At 41.4% G+C, this 23,911-nt stretch overlaps 1 protein-coding gene across 4 annotated transcripts in view; it reads right to left on the bottom strand.

Moving 5' to 3' along the window:
• Positions 1-23,911, bottom strand: part of DENND1A (DENN domain containing 1A) — a 463,104-nt gene that overhangs the window by 218,673 nt on the left and 220,520 nt on the right. For all 4 annotated transcript variants that reach the window (XM_054726915.1, XM_054726917.1, XM_054726916.1 and 1 more), the window contains 2 exons: positions 20,923-20,976; positions 9,053-9,163 (listed from right to left, as the gene is read on the bottom strand). In XM_054726915.1, coding sequence (XP_054582890.1) covers positions 9,053-9,163; positions 20,923-20,976 — 165 coding nt within the window. The remainder of the gene's footprint in view (positions 1-9,052; positions 9,164-20,922; positions 20,977-23,911) is intronic.

Consider the following 23,911-nt stretch of genomic DNA (forward strand, 5'->3'; position numbering starts at 1 on the left):
AGAGACAGATCAAAATGCAAACAATCAACTTCAACAGAAAAGCATTATGCAAGAGGTGTTATAATAGAGGTGCAAGTCTATTGGCATATAAAAAAGGAATCATTACTTCTGCCTGGGGCAAGAATTGGGGGGGGGAGAGAGAGAGAGAGAGAGAGAGAGAGAGAGAGAGAGAAGGAGAGAGAGAGAGGGAGAGAGAGAAGAAGAAGAAGAAGAAGAAGAAGGAGGAGGAGGAGAAGGAGGAGGAGGAGGAGGAGGAGGAGGAGGAGGAGGAGGAGGAGGAGAGGAGAGGAGAGAGGGAGGGGGAGGGGGGAGGGGGGAGGCATCAGAGCAGAGCCCGGAAGGATGAAAACCAGAAGCTGTTAGTCCTCCTCCCTGGGAGGCTGGTCAGGTGGTAACAGTGGGCCAAGAAAACAGAGCAGCTTCTTAAGGCCATTCTAGTGCTAAGTAATGATGACTGTGGAGACCTGAACAAGAAATGATGTTAGTCAATGACTGTGACTAATGAGAAGTGGGTGGATACAGAAAGCCTTGTTCGAGTTGCCATGACTATCCTCTGTTGCTTGGATTCATTCACCATCTACTATCACCAATTAGACTGATTACATCTTCAGACCTCTTCCAGGATCTCTATGTCCTCCTTGCTTCTGAAAGTCAAATCAGGGTTCATTGTCCCTCAAAGGTGAGATTCAGAGTCAGCATTTACTGAATGATTAGCACGTGCCCAGGAGTGGGCTATATGCTATCATATCTATGACCATTGAATCCTTTCAACAACCGTGAGAAGGGTATTAATACTATTCCCATTTTTACAGAAGAGGGTGGAGACTCAGAGAGGTCAGGTAAGTTGCCCAAGGCCGAGTGGCTGGGAATAACATGGGGAAGATTAAGTACAAATGTAGGAATGAACAAAACCATCATGATTTGAAGCTTGGTGCTCTCTCCTACAGCCCTGCTGTCCTTTATCTTGGGAAAGATAACACCTGCTGGGCTGTCTGAATCATCGAGCTGGAAGACTACATAGCTATCTAGAGAGGAGAAGAGAAAAAAATGTGAATTTTCATAAGAACTGTACTAACCCCTGACTGCTTGGTCTAACCTCACATCCCACTACCTTCGCTCACCAAAATGACCAACCTTTCTGCCTTCAGAAACCAGAGGAAAAAGGAGTCCTTGTTCTTGTTGACTTAACACATAGTAGGTGTTCAAATTTCTTTAATGAAATCCAGAGGTGCCTATATTTGTGGGTGCCATTTAGAACTTTTCAAGTATATTAAGTTGTCAGTGACTTGAATATTACCCATTAGTGTTTTTTGGTAGAGATGTGATTCATGAGCGTCATATAAAAAAATAAGCTGAATTCTATAATCTAAACAATATAATTTATTTCACAAATCGACTATACTAATAAGTAACAAACAAGATTCTCTGCCATGTTCTCAATGCAATGGCTAAGTAGAAACATCCCATCTCTAGACTATACCCATGTACCCAAAGTTACAGTGGTGGATTGCATCAGCATCCAACATTCCTGAGAGCTTAAATAGGTTATTTTTTTCAGCTCTGTCCTGCTCTAGAGTAGGCAATCCCCAAATCAAAGCTCTCCCAAAGAAAACTATGGAAACAAAGAATTTTTTTTAATGTGGGTCTGTACTCATGTCTTCTAAGCAAACTCAAACAGGCTCCCTTATGTAGTCTCAAAATGAAAATGAGTCTAATGATGAAAAATAACAATAAGAAAAGAATAAATATCTTTATTTTTTTGTCTTAGAGACTGTCTAGTCACTGTTTCTGAATCTGGCTGTGTACCAAAAATTTGGGGAACCTTAAGAAATAGACATTCTGTGGTTCAATGGTAAACCTTTTGAACCAGAATGTCTGGAGGTGGTGTCCAAGTACCTGAATTTTTAACAAGTTTTAGGGTGATTCTAACACAACTAACCCATAAATTAGCATTTGCGATTACTAGCAATCTGAATCCTGTGTCTAGTCCAAAACAGTCAATGCTTGTTGAAGCAGTGGGAGAAGAGGGAGGAGAGCAAGATAAGAACTAGTTAGGGAGATGACCATGACTGGTTGAAGTCACAGCAAATTTAAAATATCACCAATTAAACTGTTTATACTCTATATATTAGTCTATAGAACATCTCAAGATTCTTAATTCCAGCTCACACATAATTAAATGAGGAACATAGTTCAAAAGCATTTAATTGTATTCACATTTAAAAACCAGAGAAAAACCACGTAAATAAAACATACCAATCTTTCCTACTACTTCCTGCCAATGGAAGTTCCATTAATTTATTTCTAACAGTTTTTAATATTCTCTGAGCCACAATAAAATTTTATATGATGGAGATTAGAGAGGCTATGCTATTGGGAAGTTTGGCTGTAAAGTCTACATTTCATGCCACTTCATTACATTTTGTTAAGGCTTTCCCTCTTCACCAAAAGGATTAGTTTTCTTCTCACTTTGAATACTCTTCTTAGGTTGCTAGTATGAACTAGGTTAATCTCTCTGTTTTTTTAACATATAAAAGATGAACAAACAAAATGTTCGACTTATTTTATTTTTTAAATAGAACACTAAATTTAGTCTTAGAATCCTCTGTTTGGTAAGTTTCCAGTTACAAGGTCTTGGCTTCCCATGAGCACAGTTTGAAACAAAATAATGCAGTTTGTTCCTACGGCTGGAACATGCAGCGTGGAGTGTGCAGGCAAAGAGGCCTTGGCTCTGGTCCAGTGTTTCAAGCCTTCTTAAGCTGCCGCTCTCATCTCTGCTTCAAGGGCTGCAGACAGGCAAACAGGACTAGTTCTTTCTAGGCCAGAACAGCTAGGAAAGCTCTACACACATCATTCAGGTGCCTAAACCTTACACAGGCTGGCATGGTCACGACCAGGTGGAGTTCACCAGCAGAGAAGTGAAAATGAAGCCAAATCTGAAAAACTTGCAAGTTCACAAACTGGCTTTCTTAGGTCACAAGACCAGGTGGTGCTAAGACAACAGAAGCTGTTGGTGGGAGTGGGCGGACAGAAAGGCGGTGGTTACCCATCCCTTCACACCAACACAGAAGCATCTACTAAGGGCTAGACCTAAGGGTGCTGGTGGGAAGACAGAACTATCGCCCACCACTCTCTAGGCCATCAGTGTCCAGGGCCTACCCAAAACCCACATTCTCTAGGGCTAATACTTAGGAAGAAACTGATAGGGGAAAGATACCAGTTTAGTGCCTCCCCTCTCCCCAAATGGGGTGCTATCAGACTATCAGAAAAGTAATAATTCTTTTCAGAGTTATGGGTATCACACAAATACTTGGGTGTGTAGGCTCAATTAATTACTAGTAGGTCATGGTCTTACCACTAAATTATGCTTCTTTTCTAAGAACCTGTTTTAAAAAGCATTTGCTGAATAAAACAAATATATGTTCCTCTGAGAAGTAAATATGCCTTTGTCATCATGTACTGGATATTCTTAGTTTTTAAAACTTCTTGCAGTAGCCCTAAATTATGGGAGGGGCGATTTGGGCAGATATACCTAGGGCTGGCAGGAGCTACAGCACAGGAACCCTGCAGTCACAGTGAGCCAGGGAGAGTAGGATCCAGGGACCCACCCAGGCTGTGCTCACTGCAGGGACCAGCACGGGTGGGGCTGGGAGACCATGGAGGCCAGCCCCATGTAGACAAAGTTGGATCTGAACAGTGCTCAAGGAAATGGGGTTCTGGCTAACAGAGTAAGTGTGTCCATTAGAAATTGACATATCAGCCTTCTGTTTCCCTGGTGCTGAGTGGTGCCAGGCACATAGAAAGTGCTCACTAACTCTGAAGAAAGCTTAGATGTACATTAAAAGGCAATGCCAGGCTGACATTCCTTCTGTGATTTCAGATCCAGGGTCAACAGAATCATACTGATAATATTTCTCTGGGGACAAGTGTCAAGGGGAACATATGACAAATGGAGAGTTACCAAGGTGGCAGTATGAGGTAGTAAGAAGGGGGCTGAAGCCAAGTGAAGTGGGTTTTAATTCCACCACTGCTGGTCATCTTAGACAAGGCACTTCAACTTCCCAAGTGCCAATATTCTCATCTGCAAAAGAGAATAAAAGTAGCTCCTAGGGTTGTTGCAAGAGCTAATGGGAAAAAATATGATTACACAGGGCCTGGCACATAGTAGGTGGCTCAATAAGGTTCACTTTAAAGAATTTTAAAAGGGTATGAAGGAGAACTGAGGCCCTACCCTGTAAAATATAGAGGATGACTCTAACAAGGGTGTTCTGCATGCTGAGTCTGTGGGTGCTGCCAGCATACCTCTTTGGTAGTCTTGGACCTATTTACAAACTACAAAAGAAGCTCCTCTAATTATTATACAATCAGGACTTATTTTTACCCAAACAAGCAACCTTATCCATCAAATTTGGCTCAGACTAATTTGCTGGCTCTTTATGAGGACTCTAAAATTCCCTCAGTGGGACAGATTTTTTTAACAATGTGTCTCTGGCCCTTGTGACAGTCCGCACACAAAGATTCTGACAATAGTTTGAGAGGTGGCAACCAATACACATGACCTGGTCCCTAAGGCAAGCACTTTGAAGGGGCTAAGATTCCTTTGTATGTGAAATTCCTGGTTGTTTGTCCCTTGTCTGAAGCCAAGGTCTCTACCCCAACACTGAATCATGATGACTTATTTGCATGTCTCTTGCTGTTAAAAGGGGATATAATCAACCTTCCAGGATGTGTTGGAATTACATATCATCTGTATAAAGTCTTATTTTACACCCACCTGCTATCCTTAAGAGTTACCAAAAAGCAATATGAATTAAACTCGAGATATGAGAATCTGGAAGAAAAATGAGGCCTTTGTGCTAGAGGAAATCAACTGAAGTATTTACATTAGAGAACAAGATTTAGTTAAGCCTTCCCTATTTATCATTTATAAAGAAAACAATCAATATACATGAACTGAGCAAAGAAAACAAAAACTTACATTTTTCTTATACAGAATTATCACATTATTGACCGAGAAAGCCAGAAATGAATATTACCTGACTCTGAACTAAATATTGCTGGGTTTGTCTCTACTAAAGGAGTCATTTTTGTAGAAAATGGCATTCCAGAGTGTTTGACAGCTTTTATCTTTCAGCTTTTTAATGGGTTTGAGGAGCATTAAGCATCCACATTTAAAAAAATGAAGAAAAATATGGTTTGTAAAGGTATGACAGGACCCTCAATTTGTCGAGAGGGTCCTCAGAAACCTCAGCTAAAGTAGCCTTTGTATTCTGCCTCTCATAAAAAAGATAATAAAAAGCCACTACTGAGAAAATAAAAGGCAACAATTAGAAAACTGTTAAGATTCTGAAATTGGAGAGGTCCAAAGGCTTGGCGCAAACTGATGTCTTCTTAGCTGCTTTGTCCCCGGAAAAATGCACCTGGATGATCAGATTGCCACTGACTGTACGTGAGATATAAGGAGGCCACTCTCCCTAGAGAGGTGTCTACCATCTATCAGTAAAGTGCAGAACTCAGTTAAGAATCAACTATTTGTTACAAAAAGTTTTTAAATCAAAGCAACATGTTTATAGCCTTAGAAAGGAAAGAGAAAGCACAAAAGGCTTATACTGAAGAGCAGCAGACCATCTCATGATATTCCTTACCCTTTATTCACAGTAATCACATATAATACTATGTCCTTATTTCTTGATTTAAAATTTTAAACAATATCTGACTTCCCATTATAGATGTTATTATTATAAACATATACATACACTACATGCCAGACTCTGTTCTAAGAGCTTTGCCAGTATTAACTCATTTTAATTTTACTTGACATGAGGTCTTTGGTGACCCGAACAAAAGCTGTCTCAGTGGAGAGGTGGGGGCTAAATCCATAGAATACTGAGGAGAGAATGGGAGAGAAATTAGATAGTAAAGTGAAATAACTCTCTTGAGAAATTCTATTCTAAAAGGGAAAACAGAAATGGAGTAAAGCAGATGTGGATCAAGGAAGTTCTGTTAACTTTGGGAGATATCTACACTAATAAAAGAGAAACATGCAAATTGACCATCACTCTGCTATGCCCATCAGCCAATCAGGAGGGAGTATGCAAATTAGAAGGACAAAGATGGCGGTTGCCCAGCTGCTCCAGGTGCGGAGTGGCCAGGTTGGGCAGGACGCCTGCTATGAGAGGGAGGGCAGGGAGCGAAGGGATCTACAGGAGCAGCACTCCGGCGCAGCAAAGATGAAGACTGCAGACTCCAGAGTTTGCAGCGAAGACCAAGACGACAGACTCCAGCTGAGTCCAAAGACGAAGACAGCAGACTCCAGCCTGAGTCTGCAGCAAAGACAGCAGACTCTGGCTGGAGTCTGCAGCGAAGACAAAGATGGCAGACTCCAGCTGGAGTCTGCAGCAAGGACGGCAGACTCTGGCCACAGTTTGCAGCAAAGATGAAGACGGCAGATTCCAGCCAGAGTCTGCAGTGAAGCAGCGAACACGAAGATGGCAGACTCTGGCTGGAGTCTGCCATGAAGACAGCAGACTCTGGCTGGAGCCTGCAGCAAAGATGAAGAAGGCAGACTCCGGCCAGAGCAAAGGCCTGGGTCCCAGGTGCCGGAGGAAAACCGGTGTTGGAAGCTAAGGGAAGGAAGGCCTATTGCACGAATCTCTTCATGCAACGGGCCTCTAGTCTATATAATAAAAGCCTAAGTGACCCTTAGGACTAGACGACTGGTCAGTACCTATGATGCACAATGACCACCGGGGGCAGACGTTCAACACAGGAGCTGCCCCCAGGTGGTAAGTGCGCTCCCACAACTAACCTCCTGTGGCAGGCCAACTTCCCGCGACCCCTCTCCTCAGCCCGCTGGCCCTGATCGGCCGTGATTGGGGTAGACAGGCCAAGGGACCCCACCCGTGCACAAATTCATGCACCGGGCCTCTAGTTATAGCATATTAGTAAGCTCATAAGATGCACCAGAAGGAAAGAAAACATACTGATGCAGACTGTGAGAGGAATGCCCTTCAGTCAGGAAGAAGGACACTGCAGTGTGGCTTCTTCCTCAATCAGGCACTCCTGGGCCATCTATCTAAAATTGCAGTCCTTGTTACCTCACCACTCCCCATCCACTCTCCTTCTTTGCTTATTTTACTCCTTACCACTTATCATTACACTACTGTAAATCCTACTATGATTACTATATACTTAACTTACCTTGTTTATTCAAGGTCTTCCCTACTAAAATGTAAGCTTAATGAGAACAGAGATTTTTGCCTATTTTGTTCACTGTTGTATCCTCAGTGCCCACAACAGTGCCATGAAAAATACTTGTTATATGAAGTCAGGTGGATAGCAGAGCGGTTGGCCCAAGAGAGGCCAGATAGTTCATCCACAGTGGAGAAGGCAGAGAGGAAGAGAAGAGAACCATGAGGTTGACAGGTGTGGTATGAACTCCTGCCATGCTCCGCTGAGACTTTCATTAGATAAGTATAGAAATCTCAGGTTAGAAATCATTTTCCCTTAGATGTTCAAGACACTACTTGACTCCTCTGGTTTCTAAAATTGTCACAGCAGCCCTGGCCAGGTAGCTCAGTTGGTTAGAGTGTTGTCCCAATACACATGGGTTGTGGGTTCAACCCATGGTCGGGGCACTTACAAGAATCAACCAATGAATGCACAAATGGGTGGAACAACAAATCAGTCAATCCCTCTCTCTCTCTCTCTCTCTCTCTCTCTCTCTCTCTCTCTCAAATCAATAAAATAAAAATAAAACTGTCACAGCAAAATCTTGTGCAATTTTGATTCTTAGCTTTTGTATAAGAATTACTTTGTCTCTATCCCAGTATTGTAAAGTTTCATGACAAAAGGGCTTAGTATCTTATTTTTTAACTTTTCAAAAATTCTGAAATATGTGCATATACTAAAGTATGTATATCAAATAAGCATATTTTAAAAGAAAAATACATGACTCCAAAAGTTAGCACCTAACTCAATGGTTGACAAACTGCAGTCAGTATCTTTGTAAATAAAGCTTTATTGGAACACAGCCATAGACACTAGTTTACTGATTGTAACCTACAAGGTCACAGTCCAGTAGTGGTAGCAAAGATCATCTGGCCTTGAGTCATATTCACTATTGGACCCATTATAGAAAGGTTTCCTGATCACTATCCTAGCTCAAGACAAAAAAGCAATCGTTTTGATGTCCTCTGTACACCTCTTCCCAATTATACTCTTTTCACTCCCTTTGAGGAAACTACTACCTAAAATGTGTGTTCATCACTTCTCTTCCCACTGTAGTTTGTATGTGTCCCTAAATAATGTACCATTCAGTTTTTCTTACTTGAACTTTTTATGAATGAAATCATACTGTATGTTCTTCTGTAGCACATTTCTTTTACTTGAAATTCTATATTAGAGACCCAATCATGCTGACAATGTTAGTTTCACCGATATAGTATTCCATTGTATGACTATACCACAATTTATCAGTTTTCTGTTAATGGCCATGTGGGCCCTCCCCAGGTTTAAAACAGAAAAACAAATGCTGCTATGAACATGTATCCCACTATACATGACCAAGAAGTGTGTGTAGGTATGTATATGTATGTTTACACACATACACATACATACAATTCCACTCAGGAGTGGTCAAAAGCAGCCAAAAGATATTCATTGCAGGGTTACCTACTAAAGGGTTAACCTATGAACAACTGAAATGGCCACCAAGAGAAGAAAGATTTAATAAATGATGACACATCAGTATAATGGAATAAGATATAGACACGTAAAAACTGACAATGATGGACACTTATGTGGAAGTATGCAAAGTGTTCATAACACAAGATCAAATGGAAAACTATTTATAAGTGATTGTAAAACTCTAAGAATAAATGAAATGTGCATTGGCTCCATAAAGGGAGATGAATAATTAATGAAGATGACATGTTACTATCTGAAGGGATTGTGGCTGATTTCTTTTTCTAAAAATTTCTTTAATCTTTCCAATACATCCTTCAATTGAAATACAATAATTAAAAAGCCCATCTCAAGACTATCTACTCACAGTGCTGAGTTTGCTGCAAATGATGAGTATCCGGCGTTCGTAGAGCATACTGGCGTACAGATGTAACATGTTGTTTACATCCACAGCCACAAAATATTCTGTCAGATTTCTCTAGGAGAGAGAAGAAAGGAGGTTTGTGCCTTATTTTGTTGGTTCTTATTACAAGCAGTATCTAATAAAAGCATGAGAAACAGAAAATAATCAGGAAGGATACTTTCCTCTTCCCCTGCCCTATTCTTTCTACCTGAGGACCAAGTATGAATCCCATTCATGTATAAAATCATGAAGTGCAGAGTCGGAGAGATGTTAGAGACTCAGCAGCCTGAGCAATTATGCCTGTGTGGTGATTACAGTTTACAACATGAGGTCATTCACAGTGCTGCGCTGCTTTTCATACAAGTTCCTGAAGGTAAGCAAGACAGGAAGTCTGCAACCTTCCAAATGAGGAAACCAAGGCTCAGAGAGATATGCCAAGATCAAAAAGTCTAGAATGCCATGAAGACGGGACTGCAGCTCAGAGCTTCAGACCCCAGATCCTAGAACTTTCCCAATGCACTGTGCCACACGTCTCAGCAAAACAAAGTACCCAAGGACCAAAATGCTTCTGGCAGAGACCGTTTCTGTCCAACAGATCCCACCCACAAAGGCCAGCATGCTCCTCTCTTGTCATCACGGCTGGTGTCCCCCTCCTCCACAGTTTACATTCTCTAAAATGACTTGGCTGGAATGAAAATAATTTAGAAGATTTACAATTTCCAGGTATTTTATTCAAAAAGAAAAGAAAAAAAACAAAGGCAAGCAGCAGCAAGTTGTGACAAAGCAGTGTTTTAACTAGCTTTTGTCTGTAGCCGAGGCTTCATTCCTTTAATTAGTTCTATAGATTGGTACCCTTCAGATTTCAGAAGAAATGTAATGTGTTTCATTTCTGCAACCCTTTCTATACCCACCTGACTTTAATAATACACATAAATATGCTAATTTCTTCAATGTTACAGCTTTTCAATGCCACACAATAAAATCCTCTGAAAATGAAGGGGGTGGGGAATGAAGGAACACTATTGCCAGGGGTTGCAATTTATAATAATGAAAGATCTATAACCCATAAATTCAAGTAAACCAGGTGGATTTTATATGCAAAATAGCATAAAGTGCTTTTTGACAATATTATGTAGGGATTGGGAATAAAACAGGCACTTATCTTACAATTTGTTATTGTTTGATTGGAGTACCAGGTTAACCATCGACCTTTATAAATAAAGAGTGAATTAATAGCTCCATACACTGACTACCTACCAAGTACCAGGCACCATATTAGGTACTGAGTATCTATAATCGTATGCAATCTTCATAAAACCCCACTGAGGTATTATTCTTTCCAATATATAGATAAAGTATGGTAAATCTGGAAGAGACCCAGTAACTGGGAATCAGAATTTGCACTCAGATCCAACTCCATAGCACATTTGCTTTCCCTTACATTATACTGTCCCACGTAAGTACTTTAAACTTCTACAACATACAAGGCTTTACATATATTATTTCACTTAATCTTGAAACAACTCCTTGAACAGGTATTATGATCTCTTTATACAGATAGGAAAATAGGCACAGAGAAAGTGAAGTAATTTGACCAAGGTTAGACAGTAGGCAAATGAGGCATTATTCAATCTAAGGTGGGCTTGTCTCTAAACCTGTGCTCTTCTTTTTTATTTTTTATAATTTTTTTATCCTTACCTAAGGATATGTTTATTGATTTTAGGGGGAGAGCGAGAGCGAGAGAGAGAGAGAGAGAGAGGCATCGATGTGAGAGAGAAACATTGATCTTTGCCACCAGTACGCGACCTGACTGGGGACCAAGCCTGCCACTCTTCGGTGTACGGGATGATGCTCTGGTGTATGGAATGACAACCAGGGCTATGCTCTTCTTTTATACCATTAAAATAATAGGTAAAGTTGTATTCAGGGAAAAACAAAAGCATAGCGTAGTAACAAAGAACAAAAGTATGCCTAAAGAAAGAGGAAAAAAAACCCTTAAGTGCCAGACAATAGGCACTTTACCTTGGTTCTCTCTAATCTCCAAAACGCTGAGAAGGGCATTATCATCTCTATTTTATAGATGGGAAAACTGAGTCTCAGGAAGGTTAAGTAGTTTTCCAAAGGTCACCCAGCTAGAAAGGGCCAAGTTTCAAAATCAGATCTCCTGAAGCCAAAACTCTTGCTCTGACCATCACACCAACCTGCCTCTTAACAAACCTGAAAAGCAAAATAAAACAAAAAAGGCAGGCTGAATTAGTCAAGGAGCTTATCTCTTGCTCAGTGGACTGAGGAGTGCTGAGCTAATGATGTCAGGGTGGGGTTTGTTCTGGAGACAGTGACATGGCAGAGCTATTCTCGCAAACAAAAATACAAGGCCCTCAGCTGAGTATTTCAGCAAAATGCTTAACTGCTGATGAATTACATGCATTTTTCTTTTAGAAGAGGATGGAAGTAAAAAGAAAATAGAAATGAGGAGCTTAAAGAAGGCCAGAAAGCCCATTAGCACTTTTGACAGATCCAAAGATAACTCTGAAGCCACCAAAACGTGGCCTCAAGAGTCTGCCAAGAAGCTTCACGCTGGGTAGAAATATGTTACACAGCTTGCCGTCCAAATAAGGAGACACAGCGTCAGAGACAAATCCTGCGCCTTATTTTGGTGGGAGAAAAAAAAAAAATCACAAGGATACTTTTGTGGATGGGGAAGGGAACATCTCTGAAGTAAAAATGTCACTTGGTTGAGGTATAACCCCCAGGCCCAATAATCATGCTCTGAACGATTCAGGTGCTTGTTCCAAAAACTCCACACAGGTACATTAAAAATATGTAACATTTAGCCAAATTCTCTCTAAACTGTCATGTACTTTTTTTGGTATTCTCATCCCATCTGTGCTGATTACCAAGATATTTGTGTCTAAACAGAAGCTGTCTTTCTTATCTGCTTCCTCCCCGGCCTCTTTCCTTCTGGGACGCCACTGCCCAGGCGTTGGGAGTGGGTGGGAGTGGCGACGGCCCCAGGAGCCTCACTCGGCCATGGGAGCACCTCGGGCGGGGGGGGGGGGGGGGGGGGGGAGGGGGGAGAGTGGGCTTTGGAGGCAGCTATAGTGGGGCACTCGCAGTTCCTACCCAGCTTCGTCTCAGAAGAAAACCCCCTTGGAGAGGGGGACTCCTTCCCCAGGTCTTAAAGCACCCCTCAGTGTAAGGCACACTAACCCTCAACTTCCGAGACTTGCCCGATCTTTTCACACCCCAGGCCTTTACTTCTTTCCTTTGCCTAGAAGGTATTTCTCTTCCCACGTCCTTTTCAAGACCCAGCGGAAATGTCCCCTCCTCCTGGAAGGCTTCCTCGACTCCTCATCTGTCCAATTTCCCTTTGAGCTTCACTGTCTTATAATAACAAAGGGCACTTATCTTACAGTTTGTTACTGTTTGATTGGAGTGCCAGTGTAACTGTCAGGAGACTGAGGTCCCTCTGGGTAAGAGGACATATCCACAATCTAGCAGTGTGATGAAGGAATGAATCAGTGAGTGGGGAAAGCACCTGCCTGAAGAGCACTGCTCCGTAGTTCAAGTGCGAGCAGTGTGGTATAGGAGGAAGCACACCAGCCTGGGAGAGGGACAGGTGGTATATCAGGGAGAACAAAGCATTTGATTTCAGAAAACCTGGGTCTGAGTTAGATGAAGTGATCAATTACTTAGTAATGGTGAAGGGCCCACAGAAAAAGAATTGACACTGCCGATTCACAGATAAAATAACCGGGTGGAGGGGGTGGGCCTTTTAACGGTATCTGTGGCTACATTTATTAAAAGTGTAAGGAAATCGGTAGTTTGTTCATCTGGTAATGGGCAGTGGGGAGAGACTGTACACAGAAGCAGGTGCTCATTTCACAGACAGGTCAATTGTATTTCTCAGATGGAGAAGATAGGAGTGTGGGGAACGGGGAATAAGAAGAGAGGCTTCCATGACAAACTGTCCCAGGTCAAAATTGCAGCCAAAATATAGTGAGCTTATATTTATAAAAAACACAAGGTGTGCTACTCTCCTAGCACTGTGTGTCAGTAGAACTGGGTCTTCAACCTCCCATTCCTGTCTCTATAGCCAATCAACAAACACTTATTTAACTCCCACTCTGTGTTCAGAACCACCCTGGGAGCTGGATTAGCAGAGATGCACTAAACATAATCCCCATTTTCCAGGAGCATAGTCTGGGGATGGGGGTGACATGAAACCCAGAAACCCAGTGGACAAAGTACTGTGGTCCAGGCTGCATGCGTTCCAGTGCTGGCTAAGAAGGGCAGATTGAACTCTGCTGGAGGATATGGGAAGAAGGCTGGGGAAGACTTGTCAGAGAAGATATCTGGTCTGGGCCTCCCACCAGGAGTTCACTCAGGGGACAGGGGAGAAGCATATTCCAGGCAGAGGCAAAGGCAAGGAGGATAGTGCAGGTCAGGGGGCATGCTGGGGTAGGGAAGCTGGAACCAGATTCTGCGGGAGCTGCTGAAGGATCATGGCACAACCACATCTGTGTTTTGGAAAGATCTTCCTACAGGTCCTGTGGAGGATGCACAGGAGAGGGCAGGCAGGAGGCAGGACATTCGGTAACAGCTACGCCATATTCCAGGAAAGAATGATTAAAACAAACAAACTATTCAGATGAAAGCTTTGGATGTGGATGGGATGGATTTCTGTAAAGAAGAATTACAGGACTTGACAATGAATTAGACTTGGGAAGCAGGGTGGGAGAAAGAATCTGGATGACTGTGCACCACACCTTTCCACTTACCCAAACAGGTTGCCCCCCCCCAAACATTTTTGTTTTCCCCAAACAGTTTTTTAAAGGCAAGTCTACTTAGTTAATGAAGGATCAATCCTCCTTCTAAAGATCCATCAATCCTGTCAAGAATGATGATGGATTACAATGTAGTGTCCGGGATTACAATGCCATCATGGCTAAGCCTAAGTAACCACCCCCTTTATTCCCTGACAATTACTTCTCCTTCTTGCTTAGAGGGACTATTTCCCAGTGCCCTTGTCAAAAAAGCTCAGTGCCCTCAGTGCCATTATGTTTTTAGGGTTAAGGACAGTCCTTTATTATTCATGGAGTTAAGCATTATTTCAGTTACATCTACTGTTATGTCCTTCTGAGCATTCTTCCATCCAGCTAGAATGTATTACGGTCCCATTCTGTGAGGTTGGGAATCAGGATACAAAGTTGGAAGGTCTCTGGTTAACAGGGGCACAGCAGCCTGGAAGGTGAGTTTCAGAACAGGCATGTGCAGCACAGCTCCTTAGGTTCTCCAAGCTTTCACTTCTCATCTCCACAAAGAAACAGTGGTGACAGTCCCTTCTCGCTCTAACCCTCTGTGCCTCTAAATCCAGACAAAGAAGAAGGAAAGTCACCTGACAAAACCCCACTTCCCCCAGGAGAAGACTCCTAGTGGCTGCTTGCATCTAACTGTCCCTGCTGGCTCCTGTGCTGATCCAGGTGGCTGGGGACTTCAGGCTCACTGTGATCCACACCCGGGGTTAGGAAGCAGGAGGGGGGTGGATGGGGGGGTGGAATGGGCAGATACAGAGAGGCTTAAAGAAAAAGCGACTTACGTTCAATACCTTAGGGAAATGAGATAATCCTCAAACCAAAGAACCGACTCTAAGCTGGGTACTCCTTGGAGCCTTTGGAACAGATGCTAGTCCGCCCCACGGTCTGTCATTTTATTAGTCTTTGTGACTTGCAGCTTCATACACAGTATAGATGATAAAGACTTACTGTACTGTGTCTGGAAGAGGCTTCTAAGGCAGGAGGCTTGGTTTTGACAGTGGGTCTTATTTCCTGAAATAACTCTGGCTCAGATTATTTTACCATAATGTAAACCTTTAAAAACCTCAATTGACTTTTTTTTAAAAGAAGAATTTAGGATCCCTTAGTTGTGTGGGATCCTTAAAAGGGAATTATAAATTTGGATTCTAAAATAATTTATCTGAGAAAGAATCCCACAAATTTACATAAGCAAAGTAAGTACATAATAGGAAAGAAAGCAGAGTTTACCCCAAGGTCAACTTTTATCCCTTTGAGTGAATGGAAAAACTATTAGAATAAACAATTACCTGATAACTCTTAAGAGCAACAATGGAATTCTCTATAATCTCAGTACTTGATTATAGGTCTTCTACTACCACCCCAACTTTATTTGTGAAAGTCACGACGAGTTCATACATCTTTTCTATATCATGCTGCATCTTTTGACAAAGTGGAGTCTGGGCAATGTTATATGTAACTGTCCATTCTAAATGCTTTTCTTGCATCATTAACCAGTTGGTATGACACTGGTCAGATAATTAAGACAGGTTTGTTTAATATTCCAAATGATGGTCTATATGCTTACCCATTAATCAAAAGTACACTTAAAAAACCTGGCCGCTAAAAAAAAATCTCTTCTCCAGCCAGTTTACAATTTAATTATTACTACATATCTGTTCATGATCTGTGACTTTTTTAATGCAGGTCAACTGTTCAAAATTTATAAAGATTTATGCTCATTTAACTATTACCTGTATAAAATTCACTCCTACATCTGTTATCTTGATAGAGAGAGAAAACCCTGGTGAACAATTATATGGTGATAGTTTTTCAGTAAAAAGGAAGAAAATATTTTTACAAAAAATTGGAGAAATAATGAGAATTAACTTCAACAGGCATCTGAGAGTAGAAAAAATTAATTCTCTACCTTTGCTTTTCATTAATGTCTTATAGACACAATGGCCCCAAAGCCAGGAGAAACTATTATTTTTCCTTCTCCTGAGGGTGGCTGCATTGTTCATTCATTAATTCATTCATTCCATAAATATATATGAGCATCTACTGTGTTCTATGTTCAGTGCTAATTATGGAGACGCAGTGATGGAAAAATCCTGATGTCTATCCTCAGGAAGGAGAGAGGATAGTGAACAAAGATTTGCATAATTAATTACACTTATGATGAGTGATTTCTTAGAAGGGTATAGGGAACTATGGAGCGGGAGGCCCAGGACCCAACAGCATCTCAGTGCTGGGATCAGACTGACTGAGTGTGAATACTGGTTTTAGCATTTACTGGCTGGATGACTAGTGGCAACTTTCTTCTCTGAGCTTCATTTCCTCTTCAAAGCTTTTCAGGAAGAACAACCATACCACTTGGCTGCTGTGACGGTTTCATGGTATAACACACTGTGTCTGATCTGACCCATAGTGGGTATGTGCTCCTTAATTTCTTATGAACCTTTTTCTGAAGCGTCCAGAAGAATATGATCGTCTGAAGAAAGAATCAAGTTCCATATCCCAAAGTCCTTTTACCGTTTTCTTTGCTTAGTCACTAAAGTTCATTATGTCCCTTAGAGAAGATAATCAATCAGTGTTTACAGCCACCTCCCCATATTACAGGCACTGAAGTCCTAGACTCCATTCCCTACACCATTCCCAAGCTTCACAAATTCTGGTGTCAATGGTGCCTGCTAAGAGACTTTTGTGGCCAAATACACACTTCATGAAAGGAAAAGCACTGGTCTTCACAAACAGGAATGTCAGCAAAAACCTAGAAAACAGAAGCTATAAGAAATAATGCTCTCTAGCCCTTAGCCACAACTCAGATCTCAAGAATTCCAGGGAAGCCAAGAAAGAAGGGAAAGAAAAGAAGTCTCAAAAGCAGCATCGTGTACCAGGGATTGAACTTGGAATTTTACATTTAATACTTCATTTGTTCCTCCCATTTTTCTTTATTAGATAAGAATACCAAGGCTCAGAGAATAGAAGTAGGTAGCCCAAGGTCCCAGAGTAGTGGAGCTCAGTGTCTGGCTGTCTCCAAAACTCATGTTCTTTCCACTACAGCATACTGCATCGTATTAACAACCCCACTGTTATTGCTTGTTTCAATTTGCAATGCAGCAATTTAGTCATTTTAAATTAATCCTTAAAAAATCACCAAGAGATTAAAATGCAAATTTCAACATGGCTAGAGCTCAATAGTGACTCTATATAAAAAATCACACAAATTGGTCCTACAAAAGTTTAGATTCTCCTTAGAGAAAAAGCTTGCCTGCTTCATTTCATATTTGAGCTACGAAAAATCATTTCGTTTCCTTTTTCCTCATGAATATCAAAAGTCAACTGTAGGGAGGCCAGATGGGTGGGTATAATGGAAATAAAATGCTTTGGTTCTAACAAACCTAGGTCACTGAACCCTACTTAGGAGCAGGCCTTGGGCTAGTAAACTCAGGTCTGTGAGCCCGGGGTCCCTATATGTACAATGGGGCTCACGTCTACCTCTCACAGAGAAGCTGGAAGGATTTAAATGGGACCATGTATGTTAGAAGTCTGGCAGACGGTCTTTATTCCTGCTTAGAAATAAACAAGGCCAGCCTTTACTGGTTTGCAGAGGATTTAATGGATAATGGGTCATGCACAGGGAATTGGTTCATTCATTAGTGGCAAAAACAGCAAAGAAAATGCAAATTTTTTAAAGTGGTGGGGACAGGGGAGATGGCATACAGTACAGACAGGAATTGGAGGTGGGGCTATGAAAAAGACAAAAGGGTTGTTGTTTTTTCTCTAAGCTATTTCTAATCTCAGTAATTGTGGTTTTGAAAAGTAATAAGTTATCAGAATTTTCAGGTGCTTTAAATTTTCTGTCCTTAAAATTAAAAAAATTAAAGAAAAACCTAACCTGGGCAATAGTTGTTACTCTAACATCCTATATAATAAAAGCCTAGGTGGCGTCAGGCCCTCATGCAATGTCATCACAAGATGGCTGCCACAGATGGCCGTTGTGGGCAGTTGGGGGCGACTGTGCCGGCAGGGGAGGGCAATTGGGGGCAATTGGGCGGGCAGGGGAGGGCAGTTGGGGGCCATCAGGCCGGCAGGGGAGCAGTTAGGGGGCGATCAGGCTGCCAGGCAGAAGTGGTTAGGAGCAATAAGGCAGGCAGGCGAGCGGTTAGGAACCAGCAGTCCCAGATTGTGAGAGGGATGTCCGACTGCCGGTTTAGGCCGGATCCCTATGGGGTCCCAGATTGGAGAGGGTGCAGCCCAGCCTGAGGGACACCTGCCCTGTGCACGAATTTTGTGCACCGGGCTACTAGTTATTTATAACAACAAAACATTAGAAACAATCTAAATGTCTATTATTAGGAGAAGCATAGTTAAAATACTGTGGGGATTTTCAGTAAAATATGGTAGATATTTGTCTTTTCTCTCACATGATACAATGTGCCCTCCTATCCCTGAAAAGTCACAGTAAAATAATTTTAAAAGACATACCTCTCCCCCTACACACACACACACACACTCACACACACACACACACACACACACACACACACACACACACAAAACACCACTAGAGAAAAGACAGTAATGAAAGAAAGATGTTAAGTTTTGGGAAGCCAGAAAGCAGATGTTACTGAAGGAACGGTTCTCAACTTGGGTCATTTGCCCCCAGGGAACATTTGGCAATATCTGGGGACATTTTTGGTTGTTATAGCTGAGGGGTGTGCTCTCATCATATAGTGGGCAGAGCCCAAAAATCCTGCTAAACTTCCCCAAATGTACAAGGGCAATCCCACACAACAAAAAATTTTATGCCTGTTCTGGCTGGGTGTGGCTCAGTTGGTTGGGTGTCATCCAGGGTTCGATTCCCTGTCAGGGCACATGTCCATGTCGTGGGCTCAATCCCTGGTAGGGGGAGAGAGGCGTACAAGAGGCAGTTGATGGATGTTTTGCTCTCACATCGATGTTTCTCTCTATCCCCCTCTCCCTTTCTCTCTCTCTAAGAATAACAGAAAAATAAATAAAAATAATAAAATTATTTGGCTCAAGCTGTCAAGAGTGCCAACTGAGGTTGAAAACTAAAGGAGACTGATTTGGTGGCCCAGAAAAGTATCAACACTAAGGCTGGGGCCAGGAAATAGGGCAGCAAGCATCAAGGCCAACTCACACCAAAGAACTCCAAAAAGATTCTGGAATCGAGGCACCAGACCTCTGAAAGCTAGGGGAAGGGTGCCAATAAAATTAAGAATAATTTGATTCCAAGATTCTCCTTTCCCAGCTCACTCAGATAGTCAAGTGGCCTTCCAGCACCCCTCTGGAAGAATAAATATGTACTTTTTAAAGGAACTAAACCATAAAGGCTTGGGCAACACCAGGTATAGCTGAAAACAGGGAATAAGGCATTAAATAAAAAATGGGGTGTTAAATAAAGTTATACACATTAAATGTTGAAACGCCATGACCCACACTTCCCCCACTCAGCTTCCAGAACATTGGTAATTGAATTTACACTCTCCAGCATGAGAAAACTGACTAGTCCAAAAATAGAAGAAAAGATTCTGATATTGATATTTAAGAGCCTCCCACCCCAAGAAGCCCAAGTAGCCAGGCCTCTGATTCATTCTCAACAATAACAAAACTTCACTAATTAAACTTGATGACTTAACATTTATAATTTGTCTGCTCTATAGACATTTAAAACAATTTCCTTCCTGTGACTCTGTAGTAATTATGGAGAAATATATACCACTTATCCCAGTAATTTAAAGAAGTAATCAAGTATATACCCCACAGAATTGAAAATAGGGACTTAAGCAGATGTCTGTACACCAATATGCATAGTGGCATTATTCACAATAGCCAAAAGGTAGAAACAACCCAAGTGTCCATTGATGGATAAGCAAAATGTAGGATGTTATATAAATACAATGGATTATTATTCAACCTTATAAAAGAAGGAAATTCTGACACATACTGCAACATGAACGAACCACAAAGGCATTATGCAAAGTGAAATAAACCAAAGACAAAAAGATAAATATTGTATGATTCTACTTAGATGAGGTACCTAGAGTAGTCAAATTCATGGAGACAGAATAGTATTTGCCAGGGGCTTGGGATGAAGCGGGGAGTGGAGAGTTGTTGTAATGGATTGTTTAATGGATACAGAGTTTCAGTTGGAAAAATGATAAGGTGCAGGAGATATATTGGTAATGATTGCACAACAATATGAATGTATTTACACCAACGAAATATACACTTAAGGATGATTAAAATGATAAATTTTATTTTATGTACATTTTGCCACAATTAAACATTAATCAAGTGCCTAAGTGGTGGTGATTTTATATTTAATTCTACATAGCACTATTTATAATCTAAGTAAAGCATTTTGAAAATGTGTCTTAAAAAAAAAAAAAAAAAGAAAATGTGTCTTAAGGCTAGGCTTGGTATGTCATAGCCTGTCAGAATGCAAAAATTAACCTCTGCTTCCTCAGATTCAAGTTCACTGCTTTTAAGTCCTTAAGAAGTGGGGCTGGGAGTCCTTATACTTATCCTCACAAATGCTTTATTTTACTCTCTTAAAAGTGAATATAGAAATATAGTAGAAGTATAATTATACTTGAGTAAATTTACCCTACTTGAGAAATCTTTATATGGAAATATTTTACTTACAACGCAAAATCTCAAAATCACCTAAATGCACAACAGTGAGGAAATTGCAAATGGAATAATATGCAGCCATAAAAAATGATTCTTATAAATGAAATGGAAAAATGCTTATGTAATAGGTGGTCTTAACTATATAAAAAATACATTCTAAAAAGACTAGAATGAGACATCAACATGTTAATAGATGATTGCCTTTGAGAAATATGAATAATAATCCCGCCTTGTTTTTAAACTTTTCAAATATTCTCTACTGTTTTTGCCTTTATAATGCATTTTTTTTTTAATAGTGGGAAAATATATCCTTTTATTTTCTTTTAAAAGTAAGTCACAAAAAACAAAAATTTAATTTTTTTCCTCCCATGTACTCACATTCTCAGGTATGCTGGGAAGTTCTCTGGTATCAGGCACATTAAAATAAGAATGCTGGAAAAGAAAAGAAAACCTATTTATTTTTGCAAAAATAAGCAACAAGCACATTATTCAGATGTCAGGTACATGATTTGAAGATAATTTTTTACTCAGATGTAGAAGCAATTTCACTCACTGGAAATATCTATGGAATCTTTTCTTTGGATAACACTGGATTAAAGGCAAATGCATTAAATCATCGGTTTGGTAGATGGAGTTCTTTTCTAAAAGAGATTAGTGACCCGGTGCATGAAATTTGTGCACATTAAAAGGGAATTAATTAGAGGAAATATTTTAATATTGCTATTTGGCCTTTCTCTTTATAATACAAGTGTCAGATGTGAAAGAAAATTAGTAAAATGTGTATGAAAATCTTCCTCCTGTCAGAGTCTGGGGCACGCCCACCCACGTGCACCCAAACCCACCCCCATTGGGCTAGATCCAGACCAGGCCGGCCCCACCCCTGTCAAGCCCCACCAGGTGGGGGAGGGGGCGCAGCCTCAGGTCGCCTGGCCTGGTGCAGAGTGGGGGTCATGGCCTGAGGTCCCCCGGCCTGGGCCGGGGGGACGTGCTTGGAGGTCCCCTGGCCCAGGCCAGGGGGTGGGCCCTGAGGTCCCCCATCAAGCCCCACTGGGTGGGGGACATGGCCTGAGGTCCCCTGTCAAGCCCTGCCGGGCGGGGGGCACGGCCTCAGGTCCCACGGCCCGGCGCCAGGGTGTGGGGCGTGGCCTGAGGTCCCCTTTCAAGCCCTACCAGGCAGGGGGCACAGCCTCAGGTCCTCTGCCCCAGCCCAGCGCCACGCAGCCTCAGGTCCCTGCTGATTGCTCGTTTAGGCTTGTTACGCGAACTCAGCCTCTGCTGTGGGCGCAGCCATTTTGTTACGGTGTGACGGTCAATTTGCACATTCCCTCTTTATTAGATAGTATGAACTACTTTGGGAGATACAAATGAACAGCTCAAAGGGGTTAAAGGCTAAATTCCCATATGATGTTTACAGGTTTCTGAACATAAGAAAGCTGCAGGCTTCATAATTTATTGTTCAATGAGACAAGTGGACTCTAGGGACCAGATATCACAAGGTTCACTCAACAATGGTCTTTACCAACCAAACCTGCCATTTCATTTCAGCATCTGAGATTATATCCATCTATAGGCTGCGGGCAAAATCTGCCCGAAGGTCCAAGTGATGTTCAGGACAGCTCCAGCTGAAGGATAGCTGCACTGAGACTATTCCAGGGGTTAAGAATGGAGGATTTCTCTTCACTATGCATGCTCTGCCAGTAAGCCTCATGACTTCTAGTGCAATCTCCAGCTCAGTGTAGTTGAAAACTTGACCAGTTCAAAGAACTTTCAAGGAGGCATCACTATGTGTGTAACAATAGTATGTCCCTGAGTTAAATGACAACAGACCGAACTAATGACACCTCCTCTGTGCTACGAAAGACTCAGAGGACAATGGCAAGCAGGAATGGAGAGAGCCCAGTGCTGATCAATTAAGGAGGGGACTATGCAAAGGCCAGGAAAGGTCACATGCAGGGAAGGTCAGCTTAACCATGGCCTAAGTTCAAACCTGGACCCCCAAGTGACATTTAAGGAAGTCCTCCTGCCCCACCATTCTTGGGTAATTGCAAAATAAGTGGGTCTCTAAAAAAATGAGTTGGATAGCCTTCCTGAAATGAAAGGCACAGGGGACAACTGAAATGACAATGATAACAATAATACTATGAGCTGTTGGTCTAATATTTAACAGACATTTATTTAATGCCTGCTACATTGCAAGCTTTATGCCAAGTACTTTAGAAATATCACCTCTAATTTCCGTAACAAATTTTAAGATAGAAATTATCTTCACATTGCAAATGGGTAAATTAAGGTTTAGGGAGGTGAAAGTAACTTGTGAAGGTCACATGGCTTGTAGGTGACAGAACCAGTACTGAAACCAGGTCTGGATAATTAGAGCTGTGCTCTTTCCACTACAACAGGCTGTTTTACCTGTGCTTTTTAAATGCAGATTGTAGCTAAAGTCACCTGAATTAAAATAATAAACTAAAAAGTAAAAACAAATTATAAAAAAATAACTTTTAAAAAAACCCAAAACTCCACAATGCATTATTCTAAAGTCTGTGCGTCTGTGCCAAAATATCACCTATAAAGTATTACAACAGAGATTGTGCAGCATGGAAACTAGTCAACAACTAACAATAAGGATTAAAATAGTAAAAGTAAAATACAGGGTTAAATTTGACACCAAATTCACCAACTTCTATTCCAAATGGCTAGAAGGGAGTCCCAGGAAATGTTCAGTAATGGATGTCCACAAGGGGCTAAAGTCATAAAGTAATAGTTGGCACAGTGAAGGGGAAAGAACAGGGACCGCAGAGCTGGCACTTAACAGCTATATGATTTTTAGCAACTTCACTTAATAGCCTCAGATTTTGAATCGTAATATCTACTTCAGAACTGTTGTGAAGAATAATGTTATATATGTGAAATGCCTAGAATTCCATAAATGGTCTTTTAATAGAAAATCATGATTATTGCTCTCGACTGCTAGTTTACATTTCCATTTTTCTCAATCACCTGTATCAGACACACAGAAATATTTCTTGTGACTAAAGCAAAAAAATATCCAGGATTGCCATTTAATCAACAATTCAGGCTTTCTGATCTAGATGAAATGAGTGCTTCAAAATCAGAAATACCACATGGAGAAAGGAATTCCTTGTGAACAAGAAAGAAAAAAAAAATCTGCCTTTACAGACGCAATGGATTGTAACTAGTGAGCCAATGCAGTTCCCAAAACAAGTAGTCACCAAGCTGTCCTTTGAGATTCTGTCTTGCTCCATCGCCCATGAAATGCTGCGACCAGAGGTCAAAAACATTCCTAGAAACCACTGGCATGAAACAGCTGCACCCTCCCTGCAGTTTCTCCTGCCTCTGCGAAGGTTTG

Source organism: Eptesicus fuscus, chromosome 15, assembly GCF_027574615.1.
Source record: "Eptesicus fuscus isolate TK198812 chromosome 15, DD_ASM_mEF_20220401, whole genome shotgun sequence".
NCBI lineage: Eukaryota > Metazoa > Chordata > Mammalia > Chiroptera > Vespertilionidae > Eptesicus > Eptesicus fuscus.